We start from the raw sequence: 22,887 nt of genomic DNA on the forward strand, positions 1-22,887 counted from the left end.
TTTCTTTGCTTTTTTGGTTTTGTTTTGCTTTTTTCTTCTTTCAATCCACACGTAGAAGCTGACATTTTTGTTATTTATTGGTAGATCATAGATCATCTTGTCTGGAAGAAGAAGAGCTAAATTTATTTATTGATGTGGACTGTATGCATACAGAAGCAATTATGACTCCTATGCCTGAAGGATTATCACAGCAGCAGGTAGTAAGCTTTGGGAAATATTGTCTTCTGCTTTTTTTTTATTTCCCCTTCTGCTCTGCACCAATGACTCTTAGTGCCTTTGATCTTCAAACATATTGGCATTTTACTTAAGTGGACGTCAAATTCAAAACTGAATAAGTAGTTTTTTGAAAATTTGTGTGTGTGCATATAGTTGCATCAGTCCTGAATTCACCCACAGAAGCAAAATGCTTTGCATTATAAGATTAACTGTAAGAACTATATTGTTTCACTACCTGAACAATTAAACTAAATGTGATGGTTTTGAGTGAAAAAGAGAGTTAAAGCATTTTTATTGAACTAGAAAACATTGTTCCAGGTGCTCTGGGACTTCCATTTTAAATGTAGAGAATATCTTGTATGCTCATTGAATCCAAAGGTGTTTCTTGGTTTAAAAAATCATCTCCAGTTATGCCAAGTCTACAGAAAAAATAGGATTCATTTTGCTGTTTTCTACCTCAGACTGTATACTCACTGTGGAAATCACTTCTAAAATACTGGAATCAGCATCAGTTAAGAAATTGTGGCTGAAAATAAATTTTTTGTGTTCATGTTACTGTATTGTTACGACAGCTAATAACTGTATGAGATTTTTTAGCTTCTTGTGGTGTCAAGTCATGAGTTAATTGGTCAGTACCTTAAGAAAATGAACAAAAAACCAAACTAAGGGGCAGTTGAGGAGAGGGCTATATTTGGTTTCTTTTTTGTTTTGTTTTACCTTTGACTTGGGTGAGGTTTACTTTTCTCTTATGTTTAACACAGTGAAATGCTAATCTTGTAACAAAGCAACTATCAAACTGTGTTAACAATGCTTGTAACAAAGCAACTATCAAACTGTGTTCCATTACTGTAAGATATTATTATCGTGTAGGATTTCAGCATCAGTCTGAATGCTCCTTCCTTCTTTCCAAATAGGAATTTGAGTTTCACTGGGGTAGTATTGTTCAAATAAGTTCACCTTCTTTTGCAAAAAAACCTAGAATGCTTGTACTTTGGAACAAACTGGTAATAGTTGTGTAAGTCATGACAAATATTGCTCATCTGCCCAAGAGAAGCTGTCCAAGTGGGCATGAATGGAGTTAGGAAAGCCAAAGCTCAGTTGGAGCTAGTGAGGTGTAAGAGGCAACCGTGAAGAGGTTCTGATATGTACACTGGCAACAAACGGAAGCTGAGAGAAACACAATACAGTGCTTGGTGGGGCACAGACCTAGTGATAAAGGGGCAAAGCTGTGCCACCTTTGCCTTGGGTTTTACTGATGAGGCTTGTTCTCGGCCTCAGCCCATGAGCCCAGAGGCAGGTCTGCTGGGGTGAAGCCTAATCTGCAGCTGGGGGAACTGAGGCGATTTGGACATACAGGTGTGTGTGGGACCAGATGGGCTGGATATAAGGATGCTGTGGGTAAGGCCTGTCCCAGTCATCTAAGATCACAGTGATCAGAAGACTGGGAAAAAGTGTCACACTCCTACGCACAAGAAGGAGAATTGAGTCTGGTCTCACCTCAGTCCCAACAAAAGTGGTGGAGCACATGCTCTTGGGATCTATGTCTGCATTTAGTAGGACAAGAAAGTGAGTGGGGAAAAAATCAGCACAGATGGACTAGAGTCCATTTGTGCATGACCAGCGTGAGCCTCTTTGAGGTGACTGAGGGGAGAGGTGATTGTGGTGATTTTATGGGCAGAGGGGTGCAAAGTGTGTCACTTATCTCTGCCTTAACAGGGCTTTCAGCTGTCTCCTGAAGTATTCCTGTACTCCTGTAGGTGAGATACAGTCTGTTTGGGTGGCCTAAAAGGTGGGTGGGAAACGGGTGAGGACGCCACGCTCAGCGAGTCCATGGCACAAGTGCAGTGGCTGGTCAGCATTAGTGCTGTCTCCCAGGAGCAGGCACAGGCCTCTGGCATTTAAAGCCTGTGTGAGAAATCTGGATGCCAGCTGCAGTGCACATCTGCAGGTGATGCCAAACTGGAGGGGTGCAGCAGCTGTGTGGGGGAGGTTGGCTGCTGGTCATCAGGGCTCGGTGGGCTGGGGTGCACAGATACATCGAAGCAGTTCAGGGGGCCAGCACAGCCTGGCTGTGGGAAGATTCACAGCCCTGGGCGCCCCAGGCCAGGCCCCCTTCCAGCCCTGCTGCCCTGTTGCAGCAGAGCTGCTCTGTGGACATGCTGGCTTCAAACAGCAGGTGGCATGATGGCTTCTGTTTAAATCCTGGTGCCCGCAAGTTCTGAGGCTCGTATCTATTGCAATAACCTGAAGCCACTACTACGTATTCTTATTGTGTATTATAGAGCCTGAAATTTTTATTTCTACACATGTTTATTCTTTTCAGAAGATTGAACTGTGACTAAAAGTAGGATTAGTATTCTTCACCACTGATCCGCTATACCAAATAAGACACTGCTAAATCCATTCTAAACAGAGATTGGACACAACTAATTTTACTGTATATATGTTAAGTGAAGTCTCAGATAGTTTTGACGTCCTCCTTTGAAATGCCAATGCCTGAAAGAAAATTCTCACAGCCTGCATTTAATAATGCAAAATACAAGTGTGGAGAATATAAAGGCAGTGATGGTGGAGGAGGCAGGAGGCCAGGGGTTCTGGAGCAGAAAGAAGCAAGCCTGACATTTGAGTTTCATGGTCGTTTAGGCTAGCTTAAAATAGCAAAATGAACACTTTTTCCTTCTCTTGTAGTTACGGAAAGTGGTTTGATCCTACCCTTGTGCTGTCTTCTCCCTCATAGTCCCCTTTTGAAACTAGGGTGAGCTGGATTAGGAAATGGATTTGGGTGAAAACAAATCCTTATAACCAACAAGAAATCTAATTGATGGCAAGAAGCTTAACCTCTAAACCAGATTGGTTCTCAATCCTTCCTGTCCTGCCACCCACATGTCCATACAAAGTGCATTTCAGCTGAAGCAGAAAGTGGAGAAGGAGGTGTAATAAATAGCCTGTAGTTTAACATGGAATATGGTAGCTTTTCCTTAAGGTTTTACAACTCTGTTAATGTATATAAGTATAGGTAACATTGGGGTCTTCACTTATGTGTGGTAATGCGCAAAAGAGAATGTTGACTTGGATGCTTACTCAGTGGTACAGTATATAGGGCCTAAACTTTAAAAGACAATTACTATTTGCTTGTTTGCCCTTCATATTGCTCCTAATAAATTTATAAAATCTATTTAAAAATAAAATTTAGGACTGATTTTTGAATACTTGTTACCTATTTTGTTGTAGCAAATCACTGAAGTAATCAACATTATCTTATACCTACAATTGTTTCCATTAATGCCTACATATATACGTTTAAAGTGCAAAGGATTATAGAATATCCTGATTTGGGAGATCACTAGGATCATTGAAGTCCAACTCCTGGCCCTGCACAGGACAGCCCTAAAAATTGCACCAGGTGCCTGAGAAGATTGTGTAATGCCAAAGTCAAAACAAAAGTTTCAAAAGTAAAGCTTGGAATTACAACAATCAGAAAAAAAATTAAAGATATCGATACAATAACTGCTGTGTTTTTTAAAATAAGTAGTTTTAAAGTAATAGTAAATTTAATTACTTTTCAAGAGGTACAGTGTTTTTAAATGCAGTTCTAGGTATTGAAATTGCTCTGTATATCTTGTGTTTTATTAATGTGAGAATTTTATCATCATAATTTCCAGCTATAATGAATGTGTAACCTGATTAGTGCTTTGGACAAAACTTTGTTGTTTCAACAGGTTGTGAGAAGGTATATTTTGGGCTCTGTAGTTGATAGTGAGAAGAATTACGTGGATGCTCTCAAAAGAATCCTGGAGGTACCTTAATATCTTTTGCATTTTAAGTTTTTGAATATTTGAAAAAGAATCATTAAAGATCATTAAAGAATCTGTCATATAACTAACACAGATTTTGCTACAGATACTTCATGCCAAATGTTCAGTGATTTTGTGTGTGTATACTGTTGCATAAGTTTGTTTTTCTGCTTACAGAAGTCCATTTTTTGTTTGTTTAAATCAGTTTGCCTTTTTTTTTTTTTTTCCCCACAGCAATATGAGAAGCCCCTTTCAGATATGGAACCAAAATTACTGAGTGAAAGAAAACTTAAAATGGTCTTTTATCGAATTAAGGAAATTCTTCAGTGCCATTCGATGTTTCAGATTGCACTGGCGAGTCGTGTATCTGAGTGGGACTCTGTTGAAATGATTGGTGATGTCTTTGTTGCTTCAGTAAGCAAATGTGTCAGAACAGATAATCTGTTTTTATTTTAGTCTTGTTTTTCCATCTCTACATCTTTCTAACTTAGCTGCTTTATTCCCATGTTCTCCAATGCCTGTGGCAACTGTCAGAGTATTCATGTACTATCCTGATAATGAAACTGACACCAACACATGTCTTCAGCTTGGCTGGCAGATGTGAAAGGATTGTGAGAAAAGTTTTCAGTCTTTGATTAATCTTTCAGACATTTAAGTAAACAGTTTATTTTTATGAGAAATTAGAGATTTAGAAACCCAACAAAATTAAGGTGAGACTGAGGCTCAGTATCTCGTAAAAAATGGGTAGTCATATCTAGGAGTGTGCAAGTAGAAAGAAACCACAGTAAGTAATGCCCTAAATTCCTGAGTTTGAGCTGAGGTAGGGCACTTATAAAGAGTATTTGTAAAACCCTGTCCCATCGTTAATGGAAGTCCGTTCAGTAAAGGACAGAATTAGCTACTGCTTTAAATTAAGAGAAAACAAGAAATGGTCTTGGTGGATAGAAAGATGTGGTTCACCATGAAAGTGTGGCTCGAAGAGGCTGCCTGCCTTCTGACTTGAATGCTTTGTTTTATTGCCACCCAGGTGCTGAAAATCACCACCTTTTCATGTCTGCTGTAAGAGAGCTGGGATCTGATCACAGTTCACCCAAAATGAAATAGTTACTAAAGATTTGTTTTTAAAGCAAACCTGACCTTTTGTGACTGAAGTTAGGTAGTCTTAATGAGATTGGATCTGCAAAAGAGAGGGATGAAATTACCAAGAAGGCTATGGGTGGTGATCTTACCATTCCCATGACTGTTTGCAGGCCACACAATCTGTCTGCTCTTTTGGTAAGTCCTTAATAGCTGAAATCAGGATGTGAAGGCCCTGGGACTTTGCTGATTCACTTAATCTGGAAGACAGGTAGTGAGATGATCAGGGGATCTCAGCTGTCAATTTGAATCTCTGGGGATGCCCTTTGATTACCCATAGTCCTCAGGTTCTGCCCCAGTGTTCTAGCCAAGATGAATCAATTTCTGTAAACACATTTCTTGCCATTCACAGCTGTTATATCTTTCTGTTTCCAGTCTGTCTTCTACAGAAAGATGATTTTTGGTATTACCAGTATTTCTGTATATCCAGCAGTCGGCCAAGCAAAGCCTTTAGTTCTGAGTGAGTCCCTAACAGCCAGAGGTCTATATAGCTGTGTTGGCAGAGGTCTTTTGTATTTTTAGTTAGGATTTGCCCTTTTTTCTTTTCAGTTTTCTAAATCTATGGTATTGGATGCATACAGTGAATATGTAAACAACTTCAGTACAGCAGTTGGGATTCTCAAGAAATCTTGTGCCACCAAACCTGCCTTTTTAGACTTCTTAAAGGTTAGTTCATTCTTAAAATAGTTGTGCATGTGCAATAAATAAGAAATCATGAGTTATAATCTCGAGGAAATTTGACTGCCGATACTGTATATTGTCTCACTAGTTTTATGGACTTAAGGTCAGTTTTATGGATTTGGCACAAACCAGAGGATGCCTTCCAGTATTGTGTTTTTGGCATAATAACGTGCTGTTAGATCTGGGATGTATTTTGAAGTGCACAGTAGTTTTATTGTTATTCAAATCAGTTTATTGGTGTTTGCTTTACTTTATTTGTCTAAACATTAGGATTCTTCCATATCAGGTGAGCTTCAAATAGTAGTTCACCATATTAAGCCACTTTTTAATTTGAAATTTATTTTAATTTGTTTATTGTGTTGTGAGAAGTAGTGCAGCTACTTCTTGTAGATTTCCATTCTACAACATTTTCCCTGGATTTTGAAGATTGTGTTTCTGGCTTGGGGTTGAAATTGGTGATTTTTTTGCAGAATGCATACTGCCCTGTTGCATATGATGTTTGTCATGACATGTATGGAGACCTGGCACACACAGTAGAAGTGCTGTGAATGCCTGGGGTTGACACCTTACAGACAGTGTACAGAATCCATTGCAAGGCTTTTGGGTTGTCTGTGACACTGCTGAGAGTCTGAAAGCTCAGCTTCTCTCATTCCCCAGGCATCCTGGATGGAGTTATGCCTCTCAGAGCTGGTCAGCCTGTCAGGTCTATTATAGTGGTCCAAAAAACATTAAAAACTGGGTGCCTAGTGCAACTCCTAGATTGCCTAGAGAAGGGTTGCAGGGGTTTGCCTTCAGATCTTAAATTAACTAGCAACTTTTTGGAGTGTGAAAAACTTTTTGGAGTGTGGACAACTCTGTGCAGGATGATACTTTGGAAGCCTCAAGCACTTTGAAGATCAGACTCTAGTGAGCATTTAGTCACATGCTAAACATGTTCTGCTGTTAAAAGCATGTTTTTCCAAGAGAGACATAATCCACACCTTTCATCACTGCTGTTCAGGGCCACACTGGTTCTGCTTCCAGAAACACAGTTGAACTCTGATGACAGATGACACTTGACACTTCTTTTCCTTTCCTTTCCTTTTTTTTTCTTTGCACACCAGTAATGAAGATCAAACTCCTCACTACTGCTGTTTGGAAAAAAATAGATGTTTGTATAGATAACTGTGGAAATAAGTTGTTGTGAAGCTGATAATTGTAGCAACAAATAGCAATTTAAGCACAATGCTAGTGGAATATCGTGTAGATTTGTTTTCTTTTTAATAATGAGTATTTCTTCTAACCTTCCTATTTCTGGCCATTTCTGGCTTTTTTGTACATGGAAAAGAAATTTGTCTGGTTTTATCTGCCATTCCTGGTAACTGAAATAATGGATTCTACATTTTTCTTTCCAAATATAAATCAACATTTTTTTCCTTTGTTTCTTCTAATAAAGAAGATCAAAATCTCTGTTTGCATAGTACTGAGATTATTATGTTTTTCATAGATTTCCTCTTAAAAACCCATAGGTATGTTTTTGGATTTATAGGTGCTGCATTGCTGGTGTGGCTTTATACCAGCTGTATTTATTTAAGGAGGATATTTCAGTTCAGTGGCAGGCCATCATTTTCATAGTGATGCATTTTCTAAAAGATGTAATATTTTTAAATTAAGTCTTGATAATAAATGAAATTCTCGCAGTGTTCCTATTATAATTCATGTAAGCAATGCAGAAGAATTTTTAGGAAATGTTTTCCTTTTGTTCTGTAACTGGTGGAAATGTGCTCATGGTAGTAAATGTGGCTTTCTTGCATTGCAGCAGTGTCAGGAGTCAAGTCCTGATCGCATTACACTGTATGGTTTAATGATGAAACCTATCCAACGTTTTCCACAATTCATTCTACTGTTGCAGGTAAATAATGTTTACAAAAGAGAGGCTCCTTTTGCATTCTTGCAGAGCTTGCCCTTGGGATTACATGGTAGCTATCTTCTGCTGTAGGATTGTGTTGCAGTGGAAGTGTCCACTAGAGCATGGGGAAATAAAGAGAAAATTTCAGTGCATTAAACATGCTGATCTTACAGTCTTATTGCAGGGATGGGTAGTAAGGGCACTGCAGGAAAGCCTTAGTAAACTACATTTACTACAGATTACTTGCTAAGTAAAATATAGCTTATAAATTGTTTTCTAGTAAAGGTATAGTTCAGATATGCTACTTGTTTATATCTGTTTGTTAGCTAGTAATGCTTCAAAACGTGACTAGGAACTTAGTGGCATTACTTTCCATTGAAGAAAAAAACAAGAAGATGAAATTCATACCTTAGATAGTTTAGAATACATGTGAAATGCAGAACAGCAATCCACCCTCTGACTACTTGGCTCACAGAACCTGCTAGAGTATGTTGCAGCTTCCTTCTGACCTGCAGGGTCTTGTTTCTTTTCCCATGGAAATCGTGGATTTGACAGGAGTCCTTGGGTCTCATGTCAACAGAGAGTCAAGCTGCAGGAAGAGCACAATTCCCCAGTATAGACCTGCTCCAGACAAATTTACTCTCTTTTTACCTCCTTCCAGACCACAGCAGATCTACCCCAGTAAGCACTGCATGTTAGCTGTGTTTGCAGGTGCCAAGATGAGGACAGGCTTTGGGCTGCAAGTCTGGGAATTACTGGGGGTAAACGAGCTGAGGTAGTCATGGGGAAAGCATGTGAATTGGAAGCCATGGTGAGAGTTTTTGAAATAGTAGGAACAATGAAGTTTATTATGGCAGGAAGATTTTTGAGTACTCTGGGAATGGAAACAAAGTGTAGTTCAAACTGTCCCTACTGTATGCCTAAAAAAGAGAAAGACTTGGAGGAGCTGTTGTGACCTTAATGAAGTAATGCCTCCTACTTTAGGAGGAGTATTCTGTCCATGTTTTTATGAGGAGTAATAACAGTAATAGAGTAATAAGAGTAATAAAGTAATAATGGTAATAAAATAATAAAGATAATACAATATTATCAGGAAGGTTTCATTTAAAATCATTTATAGACACATACTTATTATAGTATAATACTGATTGCCAGATTGTTTAATATATCTCTCATCTCTGTAATTTTGTTCTTTAAATAAGAATGTATGTGATCCCATTCAGTATATTTTTAAAGAATTACTAAGATATTTGGGAAGTTAAGCAATGTGCTGTCTGAATATTCATTAGGTGTTTATTTGTCTTATTCTTTACTAGTACTCGAGAATGTAGTTGTAACTGTACATTCCATAATCTTTGCAACCTGACTTTGAAAATAAATCCGATGGGGTTTTTTTTTGTTTTATAATTACCCCTCAGGATATGTTGAAGAACACTAATAAAGGACATCCTGACAGATTACCTCTACAGATGGCTCTTACAGAACTTGAGACACTGGCAGAGAAGTTAAATGAAAGGAAAAGGGATGCAGATCAGCGCTGTGAAATAAAACAAATAGCAAAAGCAATGAATGAACGTTATCTGAACAAGGTAAGGAAAGTAGGAAAGTATAATGGAAATGGAAGAGTCGGTTTCTGGGCCTTGAGCAACCTTTACAACAGACACCAAAGAGACAGCTATGTTGTTTTTTTTCTTTAGAGATAACTACATGGAGTCATTCTAGTGGTAGATGTGAGATGTGACTTGCCTCTGGGACTGAGCAGGCTCACCACTGTGTGCTGGAATAAGCAACACACTGAACTTACCTCAGCAGTATTGGTGTTCTGTGGCAGTGTAGGAAACAATAATATATAGTAAAATCTCATGTATATGTTCTGCATGGAAAAAATCAACTTTCATTTATCCTAGAAGTGAGGAGTTACTCCTGTGTAAAGAAAGGGACCATATCCTTATACAGCAGTGCTTCCAACTGTGAAGCATTTCAAGATGTGCTATTGAATGGGTCCAACATCCTTGTTTTAGGGAAAATTTCAGTCTATTTCATTCATATATTTGCATTGTACAATAGAAATGTCTGAAAAGAACTCTAGACGAAATTCAATAAGAAGGGAGTAGCAATCTCTTTTATTTGGGTTTATTAGTAGCTATCTATACTGTGTATATATGTATGCTTGTTTTATTTGTATCATAAATTATTCCTTCTTTCCCATGAAGTGGGGCATAAATGCTTCAATTATTGCTTTTGTGAAGTTTCAGGTTATTAGTGGGGATGTGATGAAGGAATGGGGTTGTTTTTGGAGATACAAAAAAGCACATCTTTTAGGAAAGCAATAGTCAACCAGAAAACACTTGTTTTAGCTATTTACCAGGAATTGAATACTGAATTTCTTTTCATACTGGAACAGCATTTCCATTCTAAGTGCATTAGAAGATGGATTCAGACATTTTACTTTCTTTTCTAGTTGTCAAAATCCTACTTCTTGAAGCAGCTATTACTCACCTGCAAATAGTTCCAAGACACAGAATGTGCTTTTGGAGATGTAGCCCAAGTTACCTTTTGTCAGTTGGTATTGATTGCAAGATTTTGGTGTTATGCAGTGGGGAATTCATTGATATATACATGGGCTGTCACTCCAAATCTCACAGGGTCCCACAGACCTTGTGTGTTAATATTACAGAATCAGCTGAGTTGGAAGGGACCCACCTGGATCATGGAGTCTAACTCCTGTCTCTGCACAAGACCAGTCCTGAGAGTCACACCAAGTACCTGAATGTGTCCAAATGCTTCTTGAACTACGTCAGGCTTGGGGCTCTGGCCACTACCCCAGGGAGCCTGTTCCAGTGCCCAAACACCCTCTGGGTGAAGAACCCTTCCCTCACGAGGAAGCTGTAGACTGCAGAGAGATCTCCCCTCTGTCTCCCCTTCTCCAGACTGAACAGACCAAGTGACCTCAGTCACTCCTCATACAGCTTCCCCTCAAGGTCTTTCACCATCTTTGAGGCCATCCTTTGGGCTCTAATAGCTTAATATCTGCCTTACATTGCGGCACCCAAAACTGCACGCAATATTCAGGTGAGGTCAGTGCAGAGCAGCGTGGGACAATCTCCTCCCTTGCCTAGGTGGTAATCCTGGGCCTGATGCACCCCAGGACATGGTTGGCCCTTCTGGGCCTGTATATTTGCATATACAGTTTTGGAACAATGCCAGCCAGGGTGAAATAGATGGTTAAAAAGGTGGTTGAGTAGAAAATTAGTGAGTTATAGACAATTTTATTCTGTTGGACACTATGGAGATGTGTTTGATATGTAAGGGATTGGTTCACGCTTGCACACAGTGGCTGATCCTCAGCCCTTGAAGGCAAATGTCAGTTGCAATTTACATGCCAAGAATCTCTTGGACATGTCATCTTCTCCACAGTCTGTGACACCCTGCCAGCTGCACTCCTCAGCTGTGTGAGCCCAGGGGGACAGAGCAGGCTAAGCACACTTCCTCCTCACACTCTGGCCTCCCAATCTGGGCAGCTGAAATCATGTGTAGGTCTTCAGTGGACTATGAAAGAAGAGACTAAGGAAGGAACTCACAGAAATTGTGGAAGGAATAATTTTTTTTGCCAAGAAACCTTTATCAGTGTGGAAGATTCCCAGAGCAGCCATGGTCTACATTAAGTTGCAAAGCCCTTTAAGTCCGCATGGATGACAGCAGAAGTTACTGTTTCTCTAAATCAAAAGCAGATTAATAAAGAGACCTAATTCCCTTGGCAAATCCACCTGCAATCACTTGTGCTAGGATGGTACGTGACAGCCTATTGTTTTTGCTTTTTGTGTGCTGGATGTTGGATGCACTGTGTGTAATATGCAATGCTGATTGTTTTCAAAATCCAGCTACTCAGCAGTGGAAACAGATACCTCATACGGACTGATGATATGGTTGAGACAGTCTATAATGACAAAGGAGAAATTATCAAAACCAAAGAACGGCGACTTTTCATGTTAAATGATGTGCTGATGTGTGCAACAGTAAATATTCGGTAAGATTTAACTTATATTTTTTAAATTATCATTTGAACTTCAGGTGGAAAAAAATACACTTAATGAATTGCTTTGGTATTGTTGTATTTACTGTGGCTAATGGTTTCTAGGAGCAGTCATAATAAATGGATAAGTAGCTTTGTTACAATCCTCCAAATTGCTGGCTGATATTTGGAAGTTCTAGAATAAATTTGTAAGAAAATTATATCAGTTGGAGATTGCAGATGGAAATGCTATATAGTGTCTTGCTATTGCTGTGTATTTCTGCTTAGTGGAATACAGATATGCCAGGTTAAGACTTTTTTCTCTTCTTCCTTAAATTCAGACTGAAGCACACACAAATTTGTAACTTGACACAATTTGTGAAGTAAATACCACCTTCTGCAAAACAAACAACCTCCAACAAACAAATAAACAAAGCCTATAAAGGTAATGCAGGTTGCCAGAACAAACCTGGAACTTGCTAACAAAGTCCCAGATGGGGAAGGTTTGTTATCTCTGAGACCAAACACTGAAGGATTAAAGGTGAAATGTTTTGGAAAAGATATTTTTTCATAGTTCCTTCTGTGCTTTTGTTGGCTGTAATTATTACTGTTACTGAATGTCTGTGTGTGCCAAGGTTGTGTTCATATGTCATTCATATGTTGCTTGTATCATAAGTTGTTTTATGTAATGGTACATTCTGACAATGAAAATGTGGATTGTTAAAATCTGCCAAGAACAGCTTTTCTTAAGCATATTATGAGTTGATATCCTAATTCATTAATGAAGTATGAATCCTGAACATATATTTCTAAGTGTGTGATTGCGTGATCTCATGTCGATGTGAGTGAGAAATGCCATGTGATAACTACACTTTAGAAAATTAACAAGCTCATGGCAATTATCCTGTGGTCCTTGCCTTTACAAATTCTTTACTTTCTTAGTAACACTTGAATATTGGTTTTGCTATTCATATTTTATCTTCTTTCATACCAGTAAAGTTCTTGGTTTTCTGTATTTGTATTTGAAGTAGCAAAGTGCAGTCTGTTTTTGTTTTCTGTGTTAAAAGTTCATGATCATGCCACGTCTCTGACCCTCTGAGGGTCATGTCCTCTGTAAAAGTCTGTATCTTTTGCAAGCCATAGAAAATTCCTCTGTAACTCTGTGGCATTCACATACCCTCTGAGCAGAGAGAGACTTAGTTTGCTCAGGATTTCTTCTGAGAGAAGCAGAGTAAAGAGAATCAATTATCTCATTCGCTGCTCCTGTGTTTGTGCCCCTGTGGAATGTGGTATGGAGATTGTTTACCCAAGGTGATTGCTTGATTGGATTCTGGTGATGGTGTTTTGGATTCATCGACCAATTGGATTCATGTGTGTGTCAGGACTCTCAGGAGAGAGTCACGGGTTTTTCTTATTAGCGATATAACTAGTTAGTGATAGTTGTTGTTAGTGTAGTATAGTTATAGTATAATGTAGTATAATAAAGTAATTAATTAGCCTTCTGAAATCATTGGAGTCCTGCACATCAATTTTCCTGTGCGTTGGGCTTCCTGGCACTGACAGTGGACCCTAGGCACCTGGGACATTTGAGTGTTCCTGGTTTGTAAAAGATAGATATTTTTACGGATGACACAACCCTCAGGTCTTCCTTTGCACACAGTGTAGATGACCAGCAGGGGCTGGTGGCCTGACTCTGAAGTAACAGCAGTTGGATGGGATGGATGCTATCCCTAATGACTGAACAACTGTGTCCTGCCTAGTTTTCTTTGTTTCTTCTGAGCTAGGTCAACAATTTATAAATATTTACTTAAGTTGTGGCAGTTGTGTTCTTTGTTCGTACTTGCTTTCTCATTGAAATAAAAGTCTGTGTTGTAGATAGGTGGCTGACTAGCTGAATTTCAGCATTAGCTCCTATTCTCGATTACTGATTTCTCTCCAGCATTTGACTTCTGCATTTCAGTCATTCTTTCTGTGAAGTAAATCGTTTTTGTTCACTTTAACATCTCTTTTATCCTTTTTAGTAAATGTTTGTTACATGTTCTTGAATGGGAATAAAGGAGTGAAGGAAACAAAGTAAAATTAGTATTGATGTCATTTATATTCCTAATGAGCTTCCTCAGTGTGCTCTTTCCTCTGAAATGCCTGTTGTGATACACACTTCTTAAGCAGCAGCTCAGGCAGGATTACTACTGGAAGCCGCAGCAGTTGCAGAGGTCTGCTGTACAGAACAGTCTGGGCTGTGGGGCTTGGCAGAAATGTTGGCTTGTCACCCCTTCAGTTGTCCTTCCTGTTGCCAGCAGTCATTCAAATGTCCCATCATCTGTAACATAGGAGTTAGGGACCAAAAAGAAGTGTTTCAAAAAATCAGGAAAATGTGGAGCCAAAGTATAGTCCCAAGCACTTGTATTAGGATTTCAGAACACGCATTGATCTTAAAAGATGGTCATTTACGTTTTGCTATAGAAATGTAAGGACTGTTGTTGGCAGGCCTGTGGTGTTTGCAGACAAGATTATCTGCACCTGCATGGCTGCCCTCGGCACGCTGGGAAAGGTCAGTAACAAAAATCAGCCAGATGCATGTATTTCTTTCAAGTTGTGCACTGTACTCAAGCTGATAAAGAGCAGATTTTAGAAGCTAAAATAATAAATAGTATGCCTTGAAACACAGTTGCTTGTCACAGCAATAATCTGTGCATCTTCCAGCTCTTCCTATGAAAGCAGTGGCACCATGACAACTGGCCAGAGGTATTTATTGAAGTGGAGCGTACCACTGGGACAAGTGGACGTCATAGAGTATGGCAGCAGTGAAGGCCAAGGAGACAACTGCAGGTTCCCACCGCAGCTCTCTGCTGAAAATGTCATCATTAACTCTAAGCCAAGTAAGTGATAGGAGTTACTGACTTTTACAGACTACTTTGTTAAAATCCATATTTGAAATTCAATGGGTTACTGAAAACAAAGGAAAGCATTTTGTCCATGAATATTTCTGTACCATGAAGAGCAGTAAAGCCTCTTTCTTTGGAAACTGAGAATACCTAAAGTGACAGCCAGGCTCCTGCCTTGCAACATGAATTACTTGTATTTGTTGTATTTAGAATTTTATGTATGAATGGGTAAAGAGTTGTAAAAGCATAAAAGCATGCAGACGTGCAAAAATGTGGGTTTGATGTGGTGCGCCAGTGGTCTCATGGTCGTTGGTTCTGCCTTTGTTCTTTATCCCATAGTTAGAGCAAAGTTTTTCTCGATGAAGATGACCAAGCCACCCTGTTGCTGTGGTTAAGTCTGGACACAAAGTCTGGTTACTGCAGGGTATACTTTACTCACTTCTCTCAGGCCCATGGTATCTTGCCTTTCAAACTAGTGCTTCAGAAAAAACCCTAATGAATGTTTTTGAAACTATATTTTAATAGGTAATTTCCTCCTAACCTCTCTCCAAAAATGACCTCATGCTCTGAAGTTTACAAATTGATCTGTGCTAGTTAAGCCCCCCTACAAGTCTGCCAACTGCCTTCAAGAGAAATGCAATTTTTAAGACTTTAATTTTTAGCCAGACTTTCATGCATAAGGAGTTATTTTATATCCCGCTTATTGCTTAAATATTGTAATATTAAATGCATCTAATATCTGTAGGTTGTTATTTGATTTGTATTCATGGATTATGATTCACATGGATTTTAATGCTAGTAGCTGTGGGCGTTATTTCACACTACATGTATTTAATATTGCACCCTTAGCTTAATGAATTTTCCCACAGTTGTGCTATAAGAAGGCATAAATGCTAGAGCATCAGTATAGCATTTACTACCCCCTGTATTCTCTAGGATGGTTCTTGTCAGGTCTTCTTGCTCCTCCATTTGTAAATAGCTACAGAAATTTTTATGGGCACTTATGTCTTTATTTCAAGGATGACTTAATTCTTGTGACTTCTTTTGAGCAATAATGGACTACTTAGAGAATGAGATTAAAGCCTTTATCTTAAAATTTACCAGCTCCTGTATGCATAACCTGGAGAAAATTATGTAAAGAAGTGTATTTCTTAGAATTGGGGGTCCCTTTTGTAGGTGAGTGTAGGAGGAACAGACTGTTGAGTACTACTACTATGATTTTGTTCAGCAGTTTCACAGCTTATAAGACCAAATTTTTGCATGTCAGCATGGTCATATAGGGAAGAAAAGCATGAGGGGAGAAACAAAAACTCCTGACCAAAAAGTCATGTAGAACTTACTTGAAGCTCTTGGCTTTTGAGGTTTTTCAGCTTCATCATATTTGGTGACAAAATCACACACAAAAAAAGAAATTACTTCCTGCATCATTTGTAAATCAACCTTCAGGTTAAATGGTACTCTGTAGGTAAAGTGTGAGCTGAACTAATTTTTCTCTTGGTAAGCTCTGTTATATTAATTCAGTCTTCTAATAAAAAGGATCAAAAGATAAGAAATAAAAAGGATTTTAATAAATCCTCCCTCTTATTCAATCAAACTTTTCTGACAAATGATCCAACTAAATTGAATATAAAAAAATGTGAAAGAGGAACGTCATAGTCTTGTTTTTGCATATTCTACTGTGTTTGCACTAGCTGTTACTCTGATTGCAGAATTGTTTGAACTGGCCTTTATAGACAAGTTTGAATACACACCAAATTGTGTTAGTTGTTCTGTGGAGTTGTCACCTTAGTCCCAGTTTAAGTTGGCTGCTAAAGATTACAGAAGCTCAGAAAGTGCAGCTTTCCTGCAGAGGGACAGAGTGGTAAGACTGTGTACTGGTTCAGTGTTGTTTCTTATTTTCACCTACCAAGTTGCTGAATTTTTTAGTTGATGATCTTTAATATGATAGTATCACATCATTGATAAGTCTACTCAGTGTTTACTACAAGTTGCAAAGTGTTAACAGAGAAATACTACCTACTCTGCTTGAAGTTTCATCTCTTTGCAGTCATCACAAAATTATGTCTCCCTTTCAAAGTATACGATGAAATCCCAGTGGCCTCATAGTATATGGTTTTAATAAAATATAGTGATCAAGAACAGTTTGGGATGCTGCAGACAAAATCCTTACACACAAAACCATTTCTCAGACCTAATTTTCAGTTTACATATCCAGTTTGTGTGTACTGAAAAGATACAGAATAATGGTGATTCTGTGTAAAATCATTAAGTAGAGGGATTACCTCTTGCATTTCTGGAAGACTGAGAATAGTTGGTTTCTATCTGCCATGTGCCAGGCTGAGTACTTGACTCCTGTAAGGTTGGTATTCTGACATTGCTGCTGTGATTAGCAAGGATTCTTGATGGATTCAGGTTGTGTTCTTGTGAGGATTACTGGTTATTAGTTACATTTCCCTTATGACACTTTTTTCTCCACCAAAACCTTTTCTGTGACAATTGTATCTTGCTGTTTATTGTTGACTAAATGCAATTGGTGCTTCCAGTTTTCTATAATGTTGCAAGAAAAAGCAGTTTTGTCTAAAGATGCAAACTTTGCTTTGGGTGCTGAATTAATAGCTAAATTTGAATAAATCTTGTAGAGCCTGTAATATGCAACTGAAAGGTTGAAATATTTTATGAGTATGTACAAATCAAAGGCATGCTTCAGTACTGTTCTAAGATGAAAAGCAAGGGCTGTGTGAACTTGGTTTTCACTTGGCAAAATCATTAATTGGCAGTTTTCTACCCCATTGAGCTTTGTTCAGCAGTCTTTTGTCTCTGGATTCTACAGAAGAACACATTTAGGGGCTGTTTTTTTGGTTTTAAACCATTTTTTTGGTTTTAAGCCATTTAACCAAGTATTTTGGTAGGAAAAACTGTGTGGCCTGAGGGTGTATGGGGCAAAGCAGGAAAATTTTACTTGAGTATATTCTGCTATACTGCCCTGTCCTTGATGTGCTCTTGCCTTTTTCCTGTTCTCCCCTAGCATCAGCAGTAGACTAAATTCTCATCATTATGATCATGAAGAGGGATTTAAGTCTTAGCTGTTTGGCAGGGTCCTCTATTTGTACGATTCTAATATGTTTTCTTAGGGGAATGCAATCATAATGTGTGTTTGCCTCCTGCAATCATAACCAATAAACATTTCACAATCTCAGTCTTCAGGAAAAACGTATTTCTCTCAGCAAATTAGTCAAAGTTCTGTTTCATGTATTAGAGTTAGTCTTGCTTGAAAGTCTGTATGGCTCTCTGGCATCCCAGACAGACAATTTTTGTGGAAGCAGTTATTTAATTGTGCCAAAAAGTGTAATGTATTAATTTTTTTTGTAGAACTATTGGCAGAAAGATGCAAGATAGAATTTTTCCCTGGTAAATCCATGTATTGTTTCTGGTAGTCTGTTATTCTCTTCATCCCAGTTAGTCCATGTGCAGAATCACAGACACTGTCATAGTATGGAAAAGTTGAATTATATAGGAAGAGGGGAATGTTTTCAGTGGAAACAGAAATTTCTGTATTCTTGTTTTTTATTTACATGCATTGGTAAGAAATTCACCTCCCTCACCTGACTGGTGATGCTGTACCTGATGCCTCTCAGGACACGGTTGGACCTCCTGGCTGCCAGGGCACTGCTGACCCATATTCAGCTTGCCACTGACAAGGATCCCCAGATTTCTTTCTGTGTGGCTGCTCTCCAGTGCCTGTGCTCAGTCTGTTTGTACATTTACGGATGCCTTATCCCATGTGCAGAATCCAGCACTTCCCTTTGTTGAACTTCCTATGGTTGGTGATTGCCCAGCCCTATAATTTGTCAAGGTTTCTCTGCAGGATCTCTCTGCCTTCAAGGGATTTGACAGCTCCTCCCAGTTTAGTGTCACTGGTAAAGTTCTTATTTTTCCTTGGAGTTGTTTATGAAGACATTGAAGAGAACTGAACCTAAAATGAAGCCCTGGGAAACCCCAGTAGTGACAGGTCACCAGTCTGGTGCTACCACACTATAAACAATCCTTTGTGCCTGACCCGTGAGCCAGTTTCTCACCCATCACATGATATGCTTATTCAGCTTTGTGCTGGACATTTTGAGGCCTCTGAGAAGCCTCAGATCAATAGCATTACTGAAATCCACAGTTTACATCAACTGGCTTCCCTGATCAACTACCTGGCTTACTTTTTCATAAAAGGAAATTAAGTTTCTTAAACACGACTTCAACTTCATGAACTTGATCTGGCTGGGACCAATGACTGCATTGTCTTTCAGGTGTTTTTCACAAGCTCCAGAATAACCCTTGTAACTTTACAAGGGTTTACAAGACACTGAAGTGAGACTGACAGGCATGTAGTTACCACAGTCATCCTTCTTGCCTTGGGACAATGTTGTTATGTTCCAGTTGACTGGGACCTCTTCAGATTTCCTATTGGGTTGAATATGTGGAAAGAGGGCGTCAAGAAAGTTCAACACTACCTGTACTTTTACAATAAAAAAAAAAAGTATGGATGAAAGCACTGTGAATACAACTTGTTTTTAATATGTCATTGATATGAAATATTATAAATACTTTCAAAAAATATAAATAGTATAGTCAAAGGACAAATTTGTAACTTCTTACCAAAACATTCAGTGTTACCCCTCTAGAAGAATCAGAAGATAAGTGTTTCTTGCAATTCATCCATGTGTACATAAAATCACTGTGAATATGTGTATTTCACTGCCTTTTAATTGGGAATATAAGAATGGAAGTCAAATATACTGGCCAGAATTTCATTTTCTCAGACTTCTGGCACATGAGTTATGAGTTTGCAGTACTTCATGCAACCTGTTGATGGGTTGGGAACTGTGGTTTGTCCTGAGGCAAATGCCGGTTTGGTGCCACAGCAATCACCCCCAGTTGCCTGTTCTTGGGTCCCCAAGAATGAAAAGGATGAATGAGAAGTTTCTTACAGGGCTTTTATGTATGAAGACCAGACTAGAGAGGCTTTGTAGAACCAAAGGGTTCTATAGCCAGACATGGCTAGGCATCCTGCCATGTCTGGGTAGGAAACCAGTGTCTGCAGCAGTGTTCTGCTCTGGTTACGTTGATTAAGAGACATAGACAGCATAGACAGTTACTTAAGCAAAGAAATATCCATTTGAGCAATATGTCTAAAGTCTGAAAGGGGAAATGAGCCAGATTCATCCATTTGAGCAATATGTCTAGAGGCTGAAAGGGGAAATGAGCCAGATTCATCTGTACTATAGATCCATACAGTGATGAGCAGTGAAGAAAACAATGACATCAAAAATCAGGTCAAGTATGCCTATGGTTGCATTTTCATGTAATGTTTTTCCTTCACAGGTTTACAGTTTGTAACTGAGAGCAAAGCTCAGCAATGCTAAACCACAGCTGTTCCCCTTTCTCATTCACAGTTCCAGGGCTACATTTGTACTCTGTTTCCACTTGATTGTGCTCTTAATCTCTGTGGAGTTTGTTTACTGTCAAATATAGTAGTGACATGATGCTGAAGTGCAGAAATTATTCCTCTCTTCCAAGTTTCCTTCAGCTTGATGCAGTCACTTTGTGTAGACCTCTGAGTGTTGCCAAGGAAACAGGGAGGGATTTATGATGGGCTAGAGTGTGCCCTTGTTTCTGTCAATATGTTGCTCACAGGAATGGCATCTCTTTTCAAAAATGAAGATAGTGCTGCTGTGATAACCGTTGCCATTAAAGCTGGGCTTTTTTGCAGGTTTGTCTATTGAGAGATACAGAATTGGGGAAGAAAAAAAAAGTCAGCTTTATGATCCCTCTAAGGCACAGCAATAGTAATACAATATCCAGACTAAGCAAAACTAATATTAAGTGACATATCAACTCCAACACTGGTGATAAGATTTTAGAAAGAAAGATGTGGCATGACTTGCTAATTGAACTAGCTTTCGTCTCAATGAAATATATAAAGATTAATAATGTAGGGCTTTATTTTAAAGTTAATATTACTGAAGACAATACTGTGCACTAAATGAGATTTAATATGTGTATAAATGTAAATTGTCACTGATATATACAAACAAAAGACCAAAGAGTTTAAATAAATCTAGTGCCAAAAAGTCTGTTCATCTGAGTAAATGAGTTGACATTAAATAGTTGACTTTGCTAAGTGGACATAAGTTTCTATCTAGTGGATTAGGCAAGGATAAATTTAGGTGTTATATGTTGTCTCATCTATGCAGGATGAGATTCTTTGCTTTTTGTATTTTTATAGCGATTATAGGATTTGTCGTCCACTTCTATAAACCTTGTTCTGTGTTGCTAGGGATCTCATCCACATCATGGCACAGAGTAGTAAAATTATTAGAAACCCAGCTGGTGTGCATGAAAGAGGGAGGTGAGCTCCTTACAGAGCCATTTCCACGTGAGTTGTTATAGTCTAGTGGGGGCTCCTGTATAAACCTCTGTCAGCTCAGCCAGTTTACAACTGCCTGCAGACCTGTCTTAGGACCCCTGCAGTTCTTTCATTGTTTAAATGCCTTCACACGTGTACTTTCATTGCCTGTTTATATCAGTCTTTGTCTATTTGCACCCAGTTTCTCCCTTGCCCTTTGTGCCCATGCAGGTGCATCACAGAGGTCCTGTGTGACCCCTCTCCCTCCTTCGAGGGCAGGGGCTTCCAGGTCCATGCCGTCCTCAACCTTCCTCTTTGGGCCTTGTGAGAGAAAGGGCTATGGCACTTCTTTTCTTTCAAGTCTTTGTTTACAGAATTTTTCTTCCTCATGGGAACAGAGCCTGTTCATGGTCCAGAAAGACCCCTGATCATTGTCCCAGCTAGTGTGACACCAGGGCTGTGGGGTCCACTCTAATGCGCAAATCAGGGCTCCAGTGTTTCTCCCTCATGTTCCCTGCTGCTTTAATCTCTGACACAGTACAGCTGCTTCTGTCAGAAGGAAAAATATTTATGGCCTTTTATATCTGAAATTCCCTGTGCAGTCAGGATTAGCTAGAGCTTAATATAATCTTGAAGTAATGCTCTCAATGTTTGAACTACTTCTCACTATCTCTGAGGCTTTACATTTCTGTGGTGGTTTTGCATTAATTTGCATAATTTTATTCACAAATGGTATAGCACTATGAATTCAATATCTTACTACTTGCAGTTGCAAGCTGTGGATTTTATCTTGCTATTCCTCAAGATATGTGAATAAGCAGTTTTGTGGTTAGATGGTAATTTTTGTGCAACCTATTTCTTCAGTGTTGGATCTCGTACAATGAGAAGGACAGGTCTCAGCATTCGTGCAATTACCAGTTGAGAGAAAGGTATTAGCAACTGACAGTGAGGTAAAGTATGTTAAAAATACTTTGTCAGAGTTAAGATTTGTGAGGTTTGTTTCCCAGCTCTACTCTGTGTATTGGGTGTTGTGTGGTACTTGTTTCTGTGATTAGGACCTGAAGAACTCCCCTGTCTTGCATGGCAGAATAGTTAATTTAATACATTATCTTGAGAGACTCAGATTATAAATTTCAGTAATTAAGAACATAATTTGTTTAGATGCTTACATGATTAAAGTATGATTAGACTGAACAGTGTCATTTCATGTTTATGATAAAGCTCTTCATGGTGGTTGATGATGGAGGGTCCTGACTGTATCCTGCCTGCTTGCTTACACCATGTCTGGACTGAATAGTTTGCATTCTAGTAAGCTCGAAGGCTTTGTTGCTTGTCACCCAATACTATGTGTATGCTTGTGCTGCTTCTTTCTATGCTAGGTTACTAAACCTAAGTTAGGGTTGTACTGCAAAGATATGTGTGAGTAGCTGCACGTATCAGCTTTTCATTGATGACTGCCAATTAAACTCGTGTTCTCTGACATCATTCTTGACTTCCCATTTGCTTAAATTTCCAAACCTGGAGTCTGATGCCACTCAAAAACTTGTGTAGTTTGGACCTGAGCGTGTGGTATAATCTCAGGAGACCTGCAGTTTACTTAAGGTGGCTCAAATTTTTTGGTTGCATGCAATTGTGGATATCGTGTGTTGGATTTAGTGTGAAAAAGCAAACCAGGGGAAGGCAGAAAGTCTGTGATGAACTTTAAATTGACCTGTGGACTTGTTTAGGTCATAAGCCAGGATTTTGGACAACTTTTTTTTAATCACTATTTTAGTCAAATTCCAATTGGCTGTTCAGAAACTCTCATAAAGGAGAAACAAGAAAACTGAACCTGCCCACATGCTTCTGTGATGCATCTGTGGAAACAGGAACAGCATTAA

At 38.9% G+C, this 22,887-nt stretch overlaps 1 protein-coding gene across 9 annotated transcripts in view; it reads left to right on the forward strand.

The window, feature by feature from the left end:
* Positions 1–22,887, forward strand: part of ARHGEF10 (Rho guanine nucleotide exchange factor 10) — a 111,370-nt gene that overhangs the window by 45,179 nt on the left and 43,304 nt on the right. For 8 of the 9 annotated variants that reach the window (XM_072926430.1, XM_072926425.1, XM_072926423.1 and 5 more), the window contains 8 exons: positions 85–197; positions 3,936–4,013; positions 4,245–4,424; positions 5,697–5,813; positions 7,627–7,719; positions 9,135–9,305; positions 11,598–11,743; positions 14,432–14,607. In XM_072926430.1, coding sequence (XP_072782531.1) covers positions 85–197; positions 3,936–4,013; positions 4,245–4,424; positions 5,697–5,813; positions 7,627–7,719; positions 9,135–9,305; positions 11,598–11,743; positions 14,432–14,607 — 1,074 coding nt within the window. The remainder of the gene's footprint in view (positions 1–84; positions 198–3,935; positions 4,014–4,244; positions 4,425–5,696; positions 5,814–7,626; positions 7,720–9,134; positions 9,306–11,597; positions 11,744–14,431; positions 14,608–22,887) is intronic. The other variant, XM_072926426.1, reaches the window with a different exon arrangement.

This window comes from Taeniopygia guttata, chromosome 3 (assembly GCF_048771995.1).
Source record: "Taeniopygia guttata chromosome 3, bTaeGut7.mat, whole genome shotgun sequence".
Taxonomy (NCBI): Eukaryota; Metazoa; Chordata; class Aves; order Passeriformes; family Estrildidae; genus Taeniopygia; species Taeniopygia guttata.